General features: G+C 43.6%; 1 protein-coding gene across 1 annotated transcript in view; it reads left to right on the top strand.

Annotated features, from left to right (window-relative positions):
• The first annotated feature begins 16,484 nt into the window (after window positions 1-16,484).
• YJEFN3 (YjeF N-terminal domain containing 3) overlaps window positions 16,485-16,844 on the top strand; it is a 102,920-nt gene continuing 102,560 nt past the window's right edge. The window contains exon 1 of the mRNA XM_069963501.1: window positions 16,485-16,540. Within this exon, the coding sequence (XP_069819602.1) occupies window positions 16,485-16,540 (56 nt within the window). The remainder of the gene's footprint in view (window positions 16,541-16,844) is intronic.

Raw genomic sequence — 16,844 nt, 5'->3', positions numbered from 1 at the left:
CCTTCATCCCGTTCTGGGCAAAAGTTAGAAGCAGGTGGGGAAATGATGCTGTAAAGTTGTAAAGCCGCCGTACAAATATATTGATTTGCCAATTTATGTGCAGGAACAACAAAAGCTTCAGGGTAATATTGCAAAATTGGAAGAATCAGTAACTAGAATTTCACACAATCCTAATGAGATTTATTTTATTATTCCTGAAGCAAATGAGTGGGGAATATGTGAGTGAGTTCTTGGCACACCAAATTCGATCCTGAAAAAAAGGAACAGATTTCAATGCAAACCTACAACGAAACATCACATTAGTTTTGGCTCTTCTAATGTTGAATCATCAGACATCCCTTCTGAGGGTGACGCTTCACAGGGAGAATGTAGTAACCATCTTCCAAAAAAATACAGCCTATAAAGTCTCAAACATTGCACGGATAATAAACAACAGGTTTCAGTGGATTTGAGGTAAAATTTTGTTCCTTTAAATAACTTTTATATGTTCAGCACACTAAAGATGGGTTCAAATCCCATTTAGTGCCTCTGAGGCACAGAAACTTCAGCAAAATCTGAATATTGTTGCTGTATCTGTGCTCACCTTGGCCCCTGTTCATATAGATGGATCGAATGTAGTCAGCTAGTGACTATGATTGGGTCATTTACTGGGTGTATATGAGTTTATGGGCCATTTTGGGCCATTGAAGTAAATGGGGACTGTGGTGATCTGAACACAGACATGTGCACAGATGATTTTCAGATTCTGACATGTCTCTTGGAGACACAAAACGTCATGTAAACCTGACCAGATGGACAATTAGAAAGGAACAGACTCTGTGCCCAACACACAGTTTAGTGCTTAACAGCTGTCTGTTGCTTTTAGGGATTGGGGGGATGAATAATTGAAATTAGGGATGGTCCGAACCTGCTGAGGTTCGGGTTCGTATGAACCCGAAAGCGCGGCAGCAGATTCCCGCTGTCTGCCCGCTCCGTGGAGCGGGCGGATACAGCGGGAGTAATGCCTGAAAAACTGGGATACAGCCTATGGCTATGGCTGTATCCCAGTTTTCCAGGCGGTCCTCCCGCTGGATCCGCCCACTCCACGGAGCGGGCAGACCGCGGGAATCATTACCGAGGGTTCGGGTCATCCCTAATTGAAATGTCTGTGTCAGGTAGGGGGTCTGGGAAAACAAGACGAGTGCAGCCCTAGAACTGGCACCCACCCCAGCTGGCCCTACCTGCTTGCCGCGACAGCTCTAAACAGCTGCGGACAACTGGGCGGCGTTCCCTGACCTGGCAAAGTGCATACACGAAAAACAGAGACAAGACTAACAAACAAGCAAGGGAAAGTCAGAGGTCCGAGTCGGTAACAGCCAGTCAGTATAGGTACAAAATCGTGATCCAAAGAATAGTCGAGGTCCAAGCCGAAAGGTCAGGTATCGGAAGTACAAAGTCAGAGTAATGCTAGGTCAAGATACACAGGAGGGACCAGGTTCTATCGCAGGCAAGAAATGAGAGCACAGGTCTGATATTTATTCAGCCTGGAGTCCCAGCCCCAGACTTGATACAGAAAGCTAACTGGTAAGTCAGCTGTCAATCAATAATCAGTGCACACACCCAACACCTATGCTGAACAGCCAGGGGAGTGAAACCTTGGCCTCTGCTATAACAAAGAACAGCAGAGCTGAGTATGTGAAAAACATGTGAAGCATTATGGCTGAAAAAGCAGAGCCGAGCGCACGACCCGAGTCCTAACAGAACCCCCCCCTGAGGAGGGGCCTCCGGACCCTCACGAGGACCTCCAGGTCTGGTGGGATGCTTATCATAAATTTTTTTTATCAAATCCGGGGCATGGAGATCTCGTGCAGTTACCCATGTGCGCTCCTCTGGGCCGTACCCCTTCCAGTGTACCAGATATTGTATGGTTCTGCGAACCCTTCTTGAGTCTAAAATTCTTTCTATTTCATACTCGAGTTCACCTTGGACTACAACTGGAAGAGGCGGAGGACTAGTAACTGTTGGAGGAATGTACTTCTTGATCAGGCTTTTATGAAATACTGGGTGAATTTTCAATGACTGAGGCAACTGTAATTTAAAAGATACAGGATTTATGATTTCCACTATAGAAAAGGGACCAATATACCTGGGGGCGAATTTGGCTGAAGGTACTCGTAGACGCAAGTCGTCAGACTCTCCGCCCAAACTGTGCACAGTTTTTTGGTCAGTTCTTGGACAGAAGAAAAGTGTGACTCTAGATTAGGTACCGCAGAGAACCTAGGATGAAAACCATAGTTACAATAGAAGGGGGTTTGTTGAGTGGAAGTGTTGACATGGTTGTTTAAAGCGAACTCTGCCATGGGTAAATATTCAGACCACGTGTGTTGATTATCAGATATAAAACATCTTAAATATTGTTCCAGGGACTGATTGGTACGTTCAGTTTGGCCATTGGTTTCAGGATGAAATGCAGATGAAAATGACAGAGATATGTTGAGCAGTTCACAGAAGGCCCTCCAAAACCTGGACACAAACTGTACCCCTCGGTCCGAGACAATGTTGGTAGGTATCCCGTGCAACCGGAAGATGTGACGAGTAAACAGTTTGGCCAGGGTTTTTGCAGTAGGCAACTTTTTTAAAGCAATAAAATGACACATTTTACTGAATCGATCTACAACCACCCAGATGACAGTCTTACGCTTTGAGGCGGGAAGATCGGTTATGAAGTCGATCGATAGATGGGACCAGGGGCGAGTCGGCAATGGCAGAGGCTGGAGCAGACCTTCAGGCAGGGATCTTGGGGTTTTTGCTCAGGCACATACGCCATAGGATTTAACGTATTCCCGTACATCCCTCTGCCACGAAGGCCACCAGCAAGAACGAGACAAGAGATAACCAGTCCCAGCTATCCCTGGGTGGCCAGCCAGTGTAGACGCATGTATCTCCTTTAATACTGCTAATCTAAGGTGTACAGGGACGAACAGTTTATCAGAAGGTAGATCAGCAGGCGCATCATTTTGAGATCTCAAAATTTCCTCTTTAAGATTAACAGACACACTGGCAACCACAATACCTGGAGATAGGATGTTTTCGGGTTCCTTCTCAGGCACATAACAAACACCAAAGCTCCGAGATAAGGCATCCGCCTTGACATTTTTTGACCCAGGACGATATGTGACAATAAAGTTAAAACGGGCAAAGAATAAAGCCCAGCGGGCTTGACGTGGGTTTAACCTCTTTGCCTTATCTAGGTATAGCAGGTTTTTATGGTCAGTTAAAACAGTTACTTGATGTTTTGCCCCCTCCAGGAAATGTCTCCACTCCTCAAAGGCCCACTTGATGGCCAACAGCTCCCGGTTACCAATATCGTAGTTAATTTCAGAGGTGGAGAATTTCCTGGAAAAGTATGCAACTGGTCTCAGATTAGTAAACGGCTCTCTACCCTGAGACAACACTGCTCCGACCCCCGTCTCAGACGCATCCACTTCTACCACGAATGGCAGATCTAGGTCAGGATGGACCAATACGGGAGCGGATGAAAAACTCTTTTTCAGTTTAGTAAAGGCTTGTTCTGCCTCAGGAGATCAGGAGGTTGGATCTGCACCCTTTTTTGTCAGCTCTGTGAGAGGTTTTACCACTAGTGAGAAGTTTCGGATAAACTTTCTATAAAAGTTTGCAAACCCCAAAAACCTTTGCACCTCTTTCAAGGTGGTGGGCCGCGCCCACTCCAGAACCGCTGACACTTTTTTAGGGTCCATTTGTACAGACTCTGGCGTTAAAATGTACCCTAAAAATGCAACCTCCTTGACACCAAACAGGCACTTAGACAACTTGGCACAAAGAGAGTTTTTCCGAAGCCTAGATAACACCTCACGGATATGTTTAACATGAGATTCCCAGTCGGGGGAATAAATGAGAATGTCATCCAGGTAAATGACTACATATTGGCCAAACAAATCTCGAAATAGGTCATTGACAAACCTTTAAAAGACTGCGGGGGCATTACTCAACCCGAAGGGCATCACCAGATATTCAAAATGCCCTTCGGGAGTGTTAAATGCCGTCTTCCATTCATCACCTTCCCTGATCCGGGTAAAATTGTAGGCGCCACCCGTAGGTCTAATTTGGAAAACCAACGAGCGCCTACCGCCTGGTTCAGAAGATCGGGGATCAAGGGAAGGGGGTTTTGGTCCTTTATGGTGATTTTATTTAGCTCCCTGTAGTCGATACAGGGACGCAAACCACCATCTTTCTTCTCTACGAAGAAGAAGCCAGCACCCATGGGTGACACCGAGGGCCGAATGTGACCCTTCCTCAGGCTGTCCTGTATGTACTGGCGCATCGACTCTCGCTCAGGGGGAGACAAGTTAAAAATACGGCCTTTAGGGAACTTGGCCCCTGAAACGAGATCGATGGCACAGTCATACGGACGGTGGGGAGGCAAGGCGTCAGCAATGGCCTCATCAAACACATCGGAGAAATCAGAGATAAATTCTGGAACGTGATGATCATTCACAGTACAGACAACAGGGTCAACATGAAACAGATGAGAACCACAGGAGCTACTTCACTTAACTAGCTCGGTGGTCCTCCAGTCAAATACCGGGTTATGTTGACGTAGCCATGGTAATCCTAGTATGATATCAGGGCTAGCTTATCTAAAACAAAGAAAGAAATTTCTTCACGGTGAAGACACCCAAGCTGCATGGAAATCTCAGGAGTACGAAATTTAACTGATCCACCCCTTAGAGGTGCAAAAAAGGGGTCCGTGGAGCCTCAGTAACGAGCCTCAAAACACGGGAATAGCCAGATATCCCTCTCTCCAGAGAAGGAAGCCCATTGCCAAGGGGTGCCTCCTAGTGGGGAGAGCATCAAACCACCCTGATACGTAGTCCCTCAGGTCCTCACTCTGTTGCGAGCTTTAGGACCTAAATAGAGAAACACCAGGGTGGCCCCTGTGAGTCAAAGTCTAACTCTGTGGCGAGTATAACGACATAAGACAAGGGTTACCAAGGCTAGGCATCCATCCACAGACTGCAGTTTCGGGGTATTTGCCCCTCGTCAGTGTGGAGCAGGATTCTGGCTACTGGGGCAATGATAAATAGACCAACAAAACACAACAATCAATGAACTCAGGGAGAACAGTGAAAAATTCCAATGGAGTACTCATTTACGAGTCTCCATTGATTGTCCCATACAAAATTTAAATATGCAAAAAAGGGGTCCGTGGAGCCTCAGTTACGAGTCTCAAAACACGGGAATAGCCAGATATCCCTCTCTCCAGAGAAGGAAGCCCATTGCCAAGGGGTGCCTCCTAGTGGGGAGAGCACCAAACCACCCTGATACGTAGTCCCTCAGGTCCTCACTCTGTTGCGAGCTTTAGGACCTAAATAGGGAAACACCAGGGTGGCCCCTGTGAGTCAAAGTCTAACTCTGTGGCGAGTATAACGACATAAGACAAGGGTTACCAAGGCTAGGCATCCATCCACAGACTGCAGTTTCGGGGTATTTGCCCCTCGTCAGTGTGGAGCAGGATTCTGGCTACTGGGGCAATGATAAATAGACCAACAAAACACAACAATCACTGAACTCAGGGAGAACAGTGAAAAATTCCAATGGAGTACTCATTTACGAGTCTCCATTGATTGTCCCATACAAAATTTAAATATGCAAAAAAGGGGTCCGTGGAGCCTCAGTTACGAGTCTCAAAACACGGGAATAGCCAGATATCCCTCTCTCCAGAGAAGGATGCCCATTGCCAAGGGGTGCCTCCTAGTGGGGAGAGCACCAAACCACCCTGATACGTAGTCCCTCAGGTCCTCACTCTGTTGCGAGCTTTAGGACCTAAATAGGGAATCCGCACCCGCCACTGTGAAGGGACAGCATAGTGGAACCAAGTCCAGACCTAGCGACTCCGCTACAGAGGTACAAATGAAGCTAAGGGCGGCACCTGAGTCAATCATAGCAGAGCACGAAAAAACAAAATCCTTAGACATTAAAGTCACAGGCAGAAGAAATTTATCAAATTTTTTGGGAGGTACCTGTGTGCTTGAGTGACCCTCCGGACCATCACTCAAGCACTGGAGTTTCCCGACTTCTGTGGAGGCTTGGACGGACAGTTCTTCAAGTAGTGACCCGGTTTCCCACAGTATAAACAGAGAGAGTGCTCCAGGCGATATCTCCTTCGGGCCGAGGCAGATCCCAAGACCATAGGCTCATCAGAGGTCATGGGAGGAGGAGGAGATGTCTCTGTCACTTTGGGACTGTATGTTAGTCACCCCCATCTTTTCTCGTTTCCTCTCCCTTAGTCTCCGGTCAATGGTTATGGCTAGTGTCATGTAAGCACTAAGGGAGTCAGGGGTGGGGTGACTAACCATGACATCTTTTATGGGGTCAGAGAGACCCTGTCGAAACAAGGTCTTCAAGGGAGAATCCTGCCATCCAGTCAGGGTTCACCACTGGCGGAATTCGGAGCAGTATTCTTCCGCGGTGCGACGTCCCTGCTGGATGGTCAAAAGATGGGATTTTGCCACGGCGACCCGGTTTGGATCATCATATATCTGGCCCAGGGAGGAAAAAAATGTTTCCACAGAATTCCACTCCGGAGCCCCAGGAGCAAGGCCCAATCCTGGGGCGGACCTTGAAGGAGGGAAATGACCAGAGCAACCCTTTCGGCGTCCGAGACGAAAGGGTTAAAACGGAAATACAGATAGCATGACTCCCTGAAAGTCCGAAATTTGTCCGTATTTCCATCAAACCGGTCAGGTAGTACCATTTTGGTCATATGTTGTACTACCTGAACCGGTGCTGTCACAGGGGTCTGTGTCACAGGAGACGTAGACGTAGCCTCAGACAGATTGTCCTCCCGGCTGGACAACTGAGCCACTAAACCGGCTACGCCCTTGAGCTGGGTGGTCAACTCATCAAGGTGGTCGGCGACTGTAGTATCAGTACTCATGCCGAACCGCCGGGAGTGACTTAGGTAATGGCCTGCGATAATGTCAGGTCGGGGGTCTGGGAAAACAAGACGAGTGCAGCCCTAGAACTGGCACCCACCCCAGCTGGCCCTACCTGCTTGCCGCAACAGCTCTAAACAGCTGCGGACAACTGGGCGGCGTTCCCTAACCTGGCAAAGTGCATACACGAAAAACAGAGACAAGACTAACAAACAAGCAGGGGAAAGTCAGAGGTCCGAGTCGGTAACAGCCAGTCAGTATAGGTACAAAATCGTGATCCAAAGAATAGTCGAGGTCCAAGCCAAAAGGTCAGGTATCGGAAGTACAAAGTCAGAGTAATGCTAGGTCAAGATACACAGGAGGAACCAGGTTCTATCGCAGGCAAAAAATGAGAGCACAGGTCTGATATTTATTCAGAAAAAGAAGTCGGTATATTTATTCAGCCTGGAGTCCCAGCCCCAGACTTGATTGGGGCTGAGGCTCCAGGTCCTGCCAGATACAGAAAGCTAACTGGTAAGTCAGCTGTCAATCAATAATCAGTGCACACACCCAACACCTATGCTGAACAGCCAGGGGAGTGAAACCTTGGCCTCTGCTATAACAAAGAACAGCAGAGCTGAGTATGTGAAAAACATGTGAAGCATTACGGCTGAAAAAGCCGTGCTGAGCGCCACGGCCATTGGGCACAGGGCTGCAAGTTTAAAAGTAGTTTTTTAGGACAATAACTGCATCACCTGCCAAACTGACCCCAGGACAGATCTTGGATTAGAAGCAGCTATCTGAAGGTACAAGTGGTTTCGGGGTACAGATTGTGGGTACAGAGTCGCTTTAAGCCTTGAAAGCTTCTTTGTTTACATTCCTTCCACATTACGTAGTATTAAAGGCATTATAAAATTTACAATAAATAATATTTGTATAGCGCCAACAGAGTCACGTCATGGAGGGGCTAGGGTTTCTTCCCACTGGGGGTGGGTCGGCCCGTCTCCAGTGCTTCAGCCTGGGCCTGGTGGTACAGTCACTTTAAAGTGTCACTGTTGTTATAACTTTCAAAGTCTAAATCAACAGTAAATGTGAAATGAAGAAAGTTTGCAATATACATTCATTATTTTTTGTTGTTAACATGCTGTAAAACAAAGCTATACTTACCAGAAATCCAGGTCCAGTCTCCTGAAGGCAGAGTTTTTTGACTTGTGCTGGTGGAAAAAAACAGGCTAAACACAGGAATTCCGTCCAGTACAGAGAGTTACGTCTCAATGTGTCTGTCAGTCACATGACTGCTTTCCCTGTGGGCGCTCAGATGGCCTGGGAAACATGGGGCTTCTTGTTTTTGGACTCTTTGAGAAAAAAACTGAAAATAGGATGTGCCGTGTTTTCCATAATAATTAAAAAAAAAGAAATGTAAAATGCAAATTTGCTTTATATCACATCTACTGTTGTTGATTAAAATTTTGAATGATTTAACAACAGTGACACTTTAACTTATGTCTGATGTTGCCCCCCCAAAAAAAGGGATGTGAATAAAATTTGGATAAAAAAAAAGATCATTCTGAGACCATGACAGTGCTATGTTGTGCAACATAGAGGATTTTGGTTAATATTTTAGTCGCACATTATTGCCTATTGGTCAGAAAATGTGGTCATATACTTTTACACTAACAGGTCTCTCTGCCAGCGACTCAACCCTGCAGAGCGCGCTGACAAACAGAGAGCCATGACTAGTCACACCGCCTCTCTCCCGGCCTTGCGTGTTGGGATAAAACTCCTTTTCCCGCAGCAGATATGCTCGGGGGGCTCTATACTTTGCAGCTAGGCATATCAACACAATTGTGCTGATTGGTTCCCTTTAAGCATGCCTAGTAAATACTAAAAGGTCAGACTAGATGGACCAAGTGGTCTTTTTCTGCTGACAATCTTTTATGTTTCTATGTCTTTATTTCTATATGCAAAACAGGGTCTGTGGAACCACAGTTCCGAGTCTCAAATCAGAGAAATAGCCACATATCCTTCCTGGGAAGGAAACCTGTTGCTAAGGGGTGCACAGTTATGCTCAGCCAATCGCGGCTGAGCAACTGATGACGTGGCAGAAGGGGGCGGCATGAGGGACGGCTGGAACGGTTCAGCCGGCCTCCCGAAGATGACGTCGACACAAGATGGCGGCCGGGGTCGACAGCGAATACGTAATTATAATGCACCAACACTTCCGGGGTGGGGGGAACACAGGGAAGGGGGCCATTGACTTAAATAACACACATTACAAAGTTGTATAACTTTGTAATGTGTGTTATTTAGTAAATAAAAGTTAAACGCCCCACTACCCTTTTAAACTTATAGCTCAGTACTGGAGCAACAGATTAAAGAGTTATATATCCTCACTTGGGGTAATAAGAAATATTTGCAAACTGCCAACAGTTTCTTTTTTAAGGCTGGTATCCCAAGAGTAAAAGTTATTCCCTATCCATAGCTGATTGATGCATGCTCCATTTACTTGCAAAAAGCCAAGGTACTTGGTCATGTTCAGAAATGTCCTAAAGTGTGAATAATGGGGGAGATTTATCAAACATGGTGTAAAGTGAAACTGGCTCAGTTGCCCCTAGCACCCAATCAGATTCCACTTTTCATTCCTCACAGACTCTGGAAAATGAAAGGTGGAATCTGATTGGTTGTTAAGGGCAACTGAGCTAGTTTCACTTTACACCATGTTTGATAAATCTCCCCCATTATTCACACTTTAGCCAAGCGTGTTCACTTATGTTGCCTTGCCTCTAAGACAAAAGACCTCCAATCTTGGATAACTCTCAATTTTGGCATACCCCTTTAAGTTTTTGGAACCTAGACACCTCCTATCTAATAAAAAAGGTGTTCTGCACCAGAAGTGCAAAAATACAATTCCTCCTTGGTATGAGTTATAGAAGAGTAAGTTTCTCTGAAAAGTAGAATTGATCATTTAGTTAAAACTGATTATCTGGAATGCTGCTTTTACCCAGTGGAAGGAGGTGGGAATAATGAAAGCGATAGACCTGATGCAAGTGCCATCCCAAAAATATCTGACATTCTCAGCCAAGGTCACTTTTGAGCCTATCACCAGGAATACACCTTCTTATTTTCTTGGTTTCGAGATCTAAATAGGGAACCTACCTCTAATCCCTTGGCAAGGCATGTGGTAACATCTAACTCTACCCACACTGTGTCTTTCCTGTACATCATCTTACAAAATGCTGTTACTAAGGGCATATCACAGACAATGTTTATTGGGGGGAAAACTCCCTTTACCTGATCTAAGTGAGCAAATTCTGAAGGGCTGGGGTGCTATCAGACAGGCGGTCATCAATGAACAGTGGAGAGAGACTCCCTATAATGCACCACGCCACATATGGCTTTAGTTTTCCCAGAATAGAGCTGCGCCCAAATAGGATTGACTCATGTCCAAATCGTTCGGAATATGGCATTAATCTATATCATGGCCTATACACTTTCTCATGCGCTTTGGCAAAACTTAATGGCATTTCTGAATTCTAAATTACATGTCACTGTTTCATTAAATCACTAATTTAACACATATCTTTATCCTGGTAGCAAAGCGCTGTCTACCCTCTCTCTGGCTAGTCCCAGAAATGCCTAGGGTGCAGCAGGTTCTTAAACAGGTCAAGCAATACATACATATGCACCAGCTAGAGACAGTACCTGCTAGGGAGAAAATGGCAAACGGAAAGTGAAATGGTTCCTTACAGCCTTTTTAGAGCCTTTGCAAATTCAGGAGGTGGTTCGAGCTTTCAAGAATACAGCCTAGTACTTGAGAAAGGACGCAGCAGGTTCATTGAGCCAGTTACCTGTCCCTGATGAGCACACTTGAGGGTAGTTTCTTGCACTGGAGCCCTCTGGGGGCTGGAGAGTCCCATATCCATGAGCCTGGGGGGGGGTTAGGAGGGGAGGAATTGTATTGCTCGTATAATTTTGTGTTCGTCTTACCTTTCCGCCAATTGGAGCACCCAGTATTTGTGCATTATTTTTGTCGGTCTGTATACTGCTCTTAGGTGCATTGTACTTTTTACTTATGCTTTATAAAATGTCTGATGGATATAAAAGTATCCATGGCTATGAACACACCATGATGGAAATGCATGTAACCCCAATTGGATCTGAATGAGTGGAATTCACTGTTGATTTTTTACATGCTTTTTATTAACTAATTTACCATTGTGTGCTAAGATCACAATATAACGTGTTGTACAAACACTTTTTGTAATCATATATGTACACCATTAATATATATGGCCAATTTTTATAGTACTGTAATGTTTTAATGCATATGGTAGCAGTGGGATCAATTATCCCACTAGCAACTGGTGGATTAATAGATTAAAATGAATCTTTAGTGATAACACATGTAATAATGCATAATAATAAAATATTGGTAGGATTGTGGTGGGGCTGATGATGTCACTTAATTGCCAAGATTAAGAATTATGTAGTCATTTGCAATGTACTGCCATTTGTTTTGCACCTTTATTTGGATTTCCAATAAAGTCTATGTATGGTTTTATCCAAGTGCTGGGCTATTTTATTGTACCGTGGGGCAAAAATATTACAATAGTTATCCCTGTACAATATTAAACATACGTGTCATCTATTATATGTAAGTTAAAGTTAATCTCAGTTAGCCTCAATCTCAACATGCCTCTATCCAAAAAACAATAGAAAGACTAAAGGCCTTTGAAGCACAGCCTATAAGGCCCTGTAAAGACACGGCTAAAAGAAGGAAAAATTAGCATTGTTTAGGTACATTATAGAGTATCACTCAACCACCTCGGTAGTAGGAAAAAGAGCACCCGTCAGTTTCTCGCAGGATAGGGAGAGGAAGCCATTCCTCCTCCTAGTATACAATTTATGGAAGGGGGCTAGTTTTTTCCATTTTACTGTCTATATTATAAAATAATCCTGTAATGTTGCAGTTTTTATTCTCATTAGTCCTGAGCTAAGACTTCCTGTTTTGCCTGTGGTGATAAGAGGAGGCTGCTGTAAAGTGATCTCCACAGCATGACAGCGACAAGTGTCACCAGTAAATAGATAGCACCAGTATAAGACAATAGCAGCCCCCTGTGGAATGACCTCTTCAAAGGCCACAGAATATGCTCAGTAATGCTTGACATTCATCTCAATGGGACAGGTCCTGTCTATTATGTACATGAGGCTTTCCGTAAAACATATCACTAAATGCTGGTAAAAACAGCTCAGGCAAGTTAGCAACCCCCATAACAATGTACAATAAAATTATAAAAAATGACAATCAGAAAATAGAAGCAGATTAGAAGAAAAGGATGTGCCCATGTGCATTGAATCTTGGAGTAAAAATATAATTATTAGTGGAAATATTTGAATTAGCATTTTTTCAAATTTACGAAGTCCTTGTTTACATGAAACATGTTGGTGGGTGAGCAGCACATCCAGACAGACAATCAAATCTCAGGCTATGGCACTGCAATCTGTTCCCCTGCCCATCTAAGCACTGGAAGAATTTCTCTACCTGTTATATATCTCTACTAGAGATGAGCAAACCTGGAGCATGCTGGAGTCCATCCGAACCCGAACTTTCGGCATTTGACTAGCGGTGGCTGCTGAAGTTGGATAAAGCCCTAAGGCTATGTGGAAATCATGGATATAGTCATTGGCTGTATCCATGTTTTCCAGACAACTTTAGAGCTTGATCCAAGTTCAGCAGCCCCAGCTAATCAAATACCGAACGTTCAGGTCCGTATGGACTCGAACCCGAACCCGGTTCGCTCATCTCTAATCTCTACCTTTTATATATCTATACGTCGACCAGATCTAGGAGGTATGCATTATTATTTCCATCTTTGAGATTGATGTTTAACTTTTGTGACTTGTTGCTGAGTCTACTGCATATCATGCCAGATCAATCAGATAGCTAGAGTAAAAGAGAACAAAGACAGCGCTCCATGTGCAGGACCAGATGCAATGGGATGTATAGAATTTCAGTACCGGAGTGAAACTGGCTCCTCTCTCACCTGGCTAGGTTGAGCAAAATCGAGGCACAACTCTCCAACTCTCCTCAAGAAGGGAACCAGTGTGCAGCCTTCCTGCCAACCCACGCCAGGGCCGTAACAAGATGCAGTCCTCCTCTCCAAATTCCAGCAGGTATAACAGGCGCAGCTACTCCCGACAAATGAAGTATAAAACTGCTTTATTAAAATAATAAAAACATGTATAAAAGGCTCAGCATTAGGCATTTCTAGACCGCACTGGTCTCTTCATCAGATGCTTGGTTAATACAATGAGAAGTAGCCATATTTAAATCCAACAAGAGGAGGTGACATCACAAGTAGGAGGATACAAAGTATATATAAAACATAATAAATCACCAGACAACAAGATATTAACCCATAAGTATGCACATATATATATATATATATATATATATATACTTATATACATACAGACATACACATATACATGAACCCAAAGCCAGAATTCATATACATAGCAAAAAAGGATGACAAATTATTATTTGATGCTATCAATGCACTCGTTTAACCCATTTAACCCATTCAGATCAATCAGATGTCATCCTTAGGGCCCTATTCCACGGGATGGTTTTCGTTCAGATTATCGTTAAATCGTTCGAATCTAAGCGATATTCGTTCGGTTGAATGGCAGTTAACGATTAACGACTGAATGAGAAATCGTTGATCACTTAATAAGACCTGGACCTATTTATATCATTGCTCGTTCGCAAATCATTCGCATTGAATAAGACGTCGTTCGGTCGTTCAAAGTAGTGACGAACGCAATAGCGACGACAAGACGACCGCAAGAACGATCATAAGTAACGATTATCGTTCCATGTAAATGGGTGAACGATTTCAGGTCTTTCACAATATCGGTCGTTTGGATCGTTTATCGTTTACGAATATGCGAACGATAATCGTCCCGTGAAATAGGGCCCTTAATCTCAGAGCTGTTGGATAGGTATGATAACTTTCTTAGAATTAGGGCAAATGGCAGTGGCAGGTAAAAGGGAAGCCAAATGGCCATGTTTTTTACAGAATATGTCAGAATTATCTTGATATCTGGATGTATCCCACTGGCTCTGTATATACTCCAGTGACATATTAAATGTACAAAAGGCCCTGGACTGTTCACAAAATTTGGGCCCCCTTCCTTTTCAGAACCAAAGTAGGGAAGACTAACAGCAATGAAAGAATATATCTGTTTTGCCGCCATGGACCCCCCTGAAGCCCTGAGCCCCAGGTGGGCGTCCAAAAGGCACATATAATCCACAACTGATATAGTTTATAAAAATGTCTACCATAAGCTAGACTGTAGAGAGTAATACACGAGTGATATTGACTGCATAATTACTGTAAGGTTATTAAAGCTCTGTTTGACAAGCTGCTTATGGTACTTATGTGTCTAGAGACTTTCTGACTTGGCAAGAGTGTAGCTGACCTCCGTTAGCTTTCCGTGCTTTAGAACATGCATATCATCTAAGATTGACTATTTGATCAGGTATATACATAATTACGTGTCTCCCTTGTGTTTCTAGTGCCTGGGAAGTACATAAGACAATGCTGCTGATGCTAATCAATTTGTACATATCTATTGTACAAAACCCGCTGCTGTTGCCATGTGGTTCAGTAAAATGGACATGTCTTGTTCTATTATGAAGTAGTCAATGCATCTGTTAGCTTTGATCAATATTGGATTAGGATTTATTCTGGGGGTCCAACCTAGAGCTATATTAAATTATTAAATGCTTTGTTATAGGTAGAGCTGTATTGTACTAGAGATGCCAATATACTGACATAGACTCTTTTGCAAATATTTCCCAGGAGGCAATGCACCTAGGTTTTCAGTGTGTTGAGCACTTTCATTAGCAACCCACAGTGTCTTCTTTAGCTGCTGTCCCTTGGTCAATGATCATTTTGCTGTGGTGGTCCAATAGGCATTGCGACCACCTAGCCAGAATCCTACTCCACACTGATGGGGGGCAACACCCCGAAGCAGCTGTCTGTGCATGGATATCTGGCTTTGGTATTTCCCTTGTCATGTCTTTAGACTTGTATTAGAGTTGGATATTGACTGAAAGGGCCACTTAATATGGTGGATTTGGTGGTCTTCTTGCAGGAGCCGCCCCTCTGCTAGGTCCTTTCTTGGAGGGATATCTGGCTAGCCCTGTGTTTGAAACTCTTAATTGAGACTCCACAGAATCTAGTGCTGATTTGCCACTAGTCTTTGTTATTTTAGGCTGCCAGTGATGATATGCTATAATGTCTTGAGTGTGCTTTTCATCCTTTCTGGTACTAGTCATTTCACAGTTTTCCATGCAGCAATTGAATTCAATAGGATAGGATTGTATGCAGTGTTTCTGATGGTGACATCCTTGGTGAATGGATGCCAGCTACTGGTTGAGGTAGGCAACTTCACTCCACTCTATTGGTGACATTCACCATCTTCTCATTGGACCAGTCCAAGGATGCAGTTAGGCAACAGATCAGCTTGCTGTAAAACAGATCAACTTGCAGATCTAATGATCAAATTGCCAAATAAAACAAATGCTTGTGCATCAGCCGCAAGGCCTAAGCAGACACAAATGTATTGGTTTTTTTTTTTGCCTTCTGTCATGGTAACACTAAGCGAACAGCTGCTCACTCCCATGTGAACATCTCTTTTGCTGGACTCCAGGTGTCAGAAACCATACTCTAAACATGCATGTGTATCTTTTATGTGAATATATGCAGAAAAAAAAATCTGCATAATGCTTCCTGCTTTGGATGCTGGGAGAGGAAATGCTTACATTGTGAGCCTATATACCATATGCGTACAATGTGAGGACATTCTGTCCATAAAATGCAATACGTAGGGGTATAGTTATAAACTAGATTTTCGATTTTATGGGCTGAAAGAAACATAGTTGTGAAATTATGGTGCATGTAAGAACTCCGTCCCAGACTATGATGAGGCACAGTACCATGTTTACTCTTCAAAAAAATAAATAAATTAAAAAAATATATATATCTATATATATTTGTACAAGAACAGATGAAATAACATATCTTTTTATAAATCCACGTAACTGTTATTAAATAGAATTTTATGCTGGGAACTGCCATACCGATTAGAACAAATATCTAATTATGTTTATATGCAACTAAATTACCTCCCTGTAATGTTCTCTACTGTGCCTCAATGTGCTCTAACCATCATGAATGGCATAGATGTAGCATCATCTTTGTCTTTTTCAATTACATAGAAATGAATGATTGAAGCCTCTTTCCTTTTTCCGTCTCTAGCTGCTATGTGGTTGACTAGCTGAATGAACCAAGGGTTAGCTGTATTTCTTCTAAAGGGTTAAATGATCATGAGCAGTGGGTACCTGCAAGTAGGATCCAATCCGGTGGAATTCAGACTGAGATGCTGGCTGCTCACTGGCTGGTTTTTCTCCCTGTATCTCTACACACAGCCACACAGACACAGTCAGCTGTGTGCATCTAGACACCAAGAGATATATTAAGCAAGCTACAATACCGGAAAATGAGCAACTCAGGGTTTGAAAACAAGGATGGACAAGAACCTTTGAAGTATATCAGGTAAGATGTTTATTAGCTGCCACCTGTAAGAAGCCTTGTGCATGAATTTGTAGAGATGCAGTTGCTAGGAGCTAATTCACAGGGTGTGGGTTTATATTAGCAAATGTGCATCTTTTCTAAAGGATTTTCCCATCAATGCAAATCAGTCAGCAACTAGTCATTGTGTACATTGAATATCTGTGTACTGTACCGCTGATGAAAACAATACCTCAGTATGTAATGTATAATAATGTTATTCTGCTACTGGGGCTACCAGCCTTAATTGTCATCCTCACTTTTAGCTTTCATGGTGAAATGAACAATA

This window comes from Dendropsophus ebraccatus, chromosome 3 (assembly GCF_027789765.1).
Source record: "Dendropsophus ebraccatus isolate aDenEbr1 chromosome 3, aDenEbr1.pat, whole genome shotgun sequence".
Taxonomy (NCBI): domain Eukaryota; kingdom Metazoa; phylum Chordata; class Amphibia; order Anura; family Hylidae; genus Dendropsophus; species Dendropsophus ebraccatus.
Note: the sequence above shows the minus strand (reverse complement) of the source record. Positions and strands in the feature narration are given on the sequence as shown.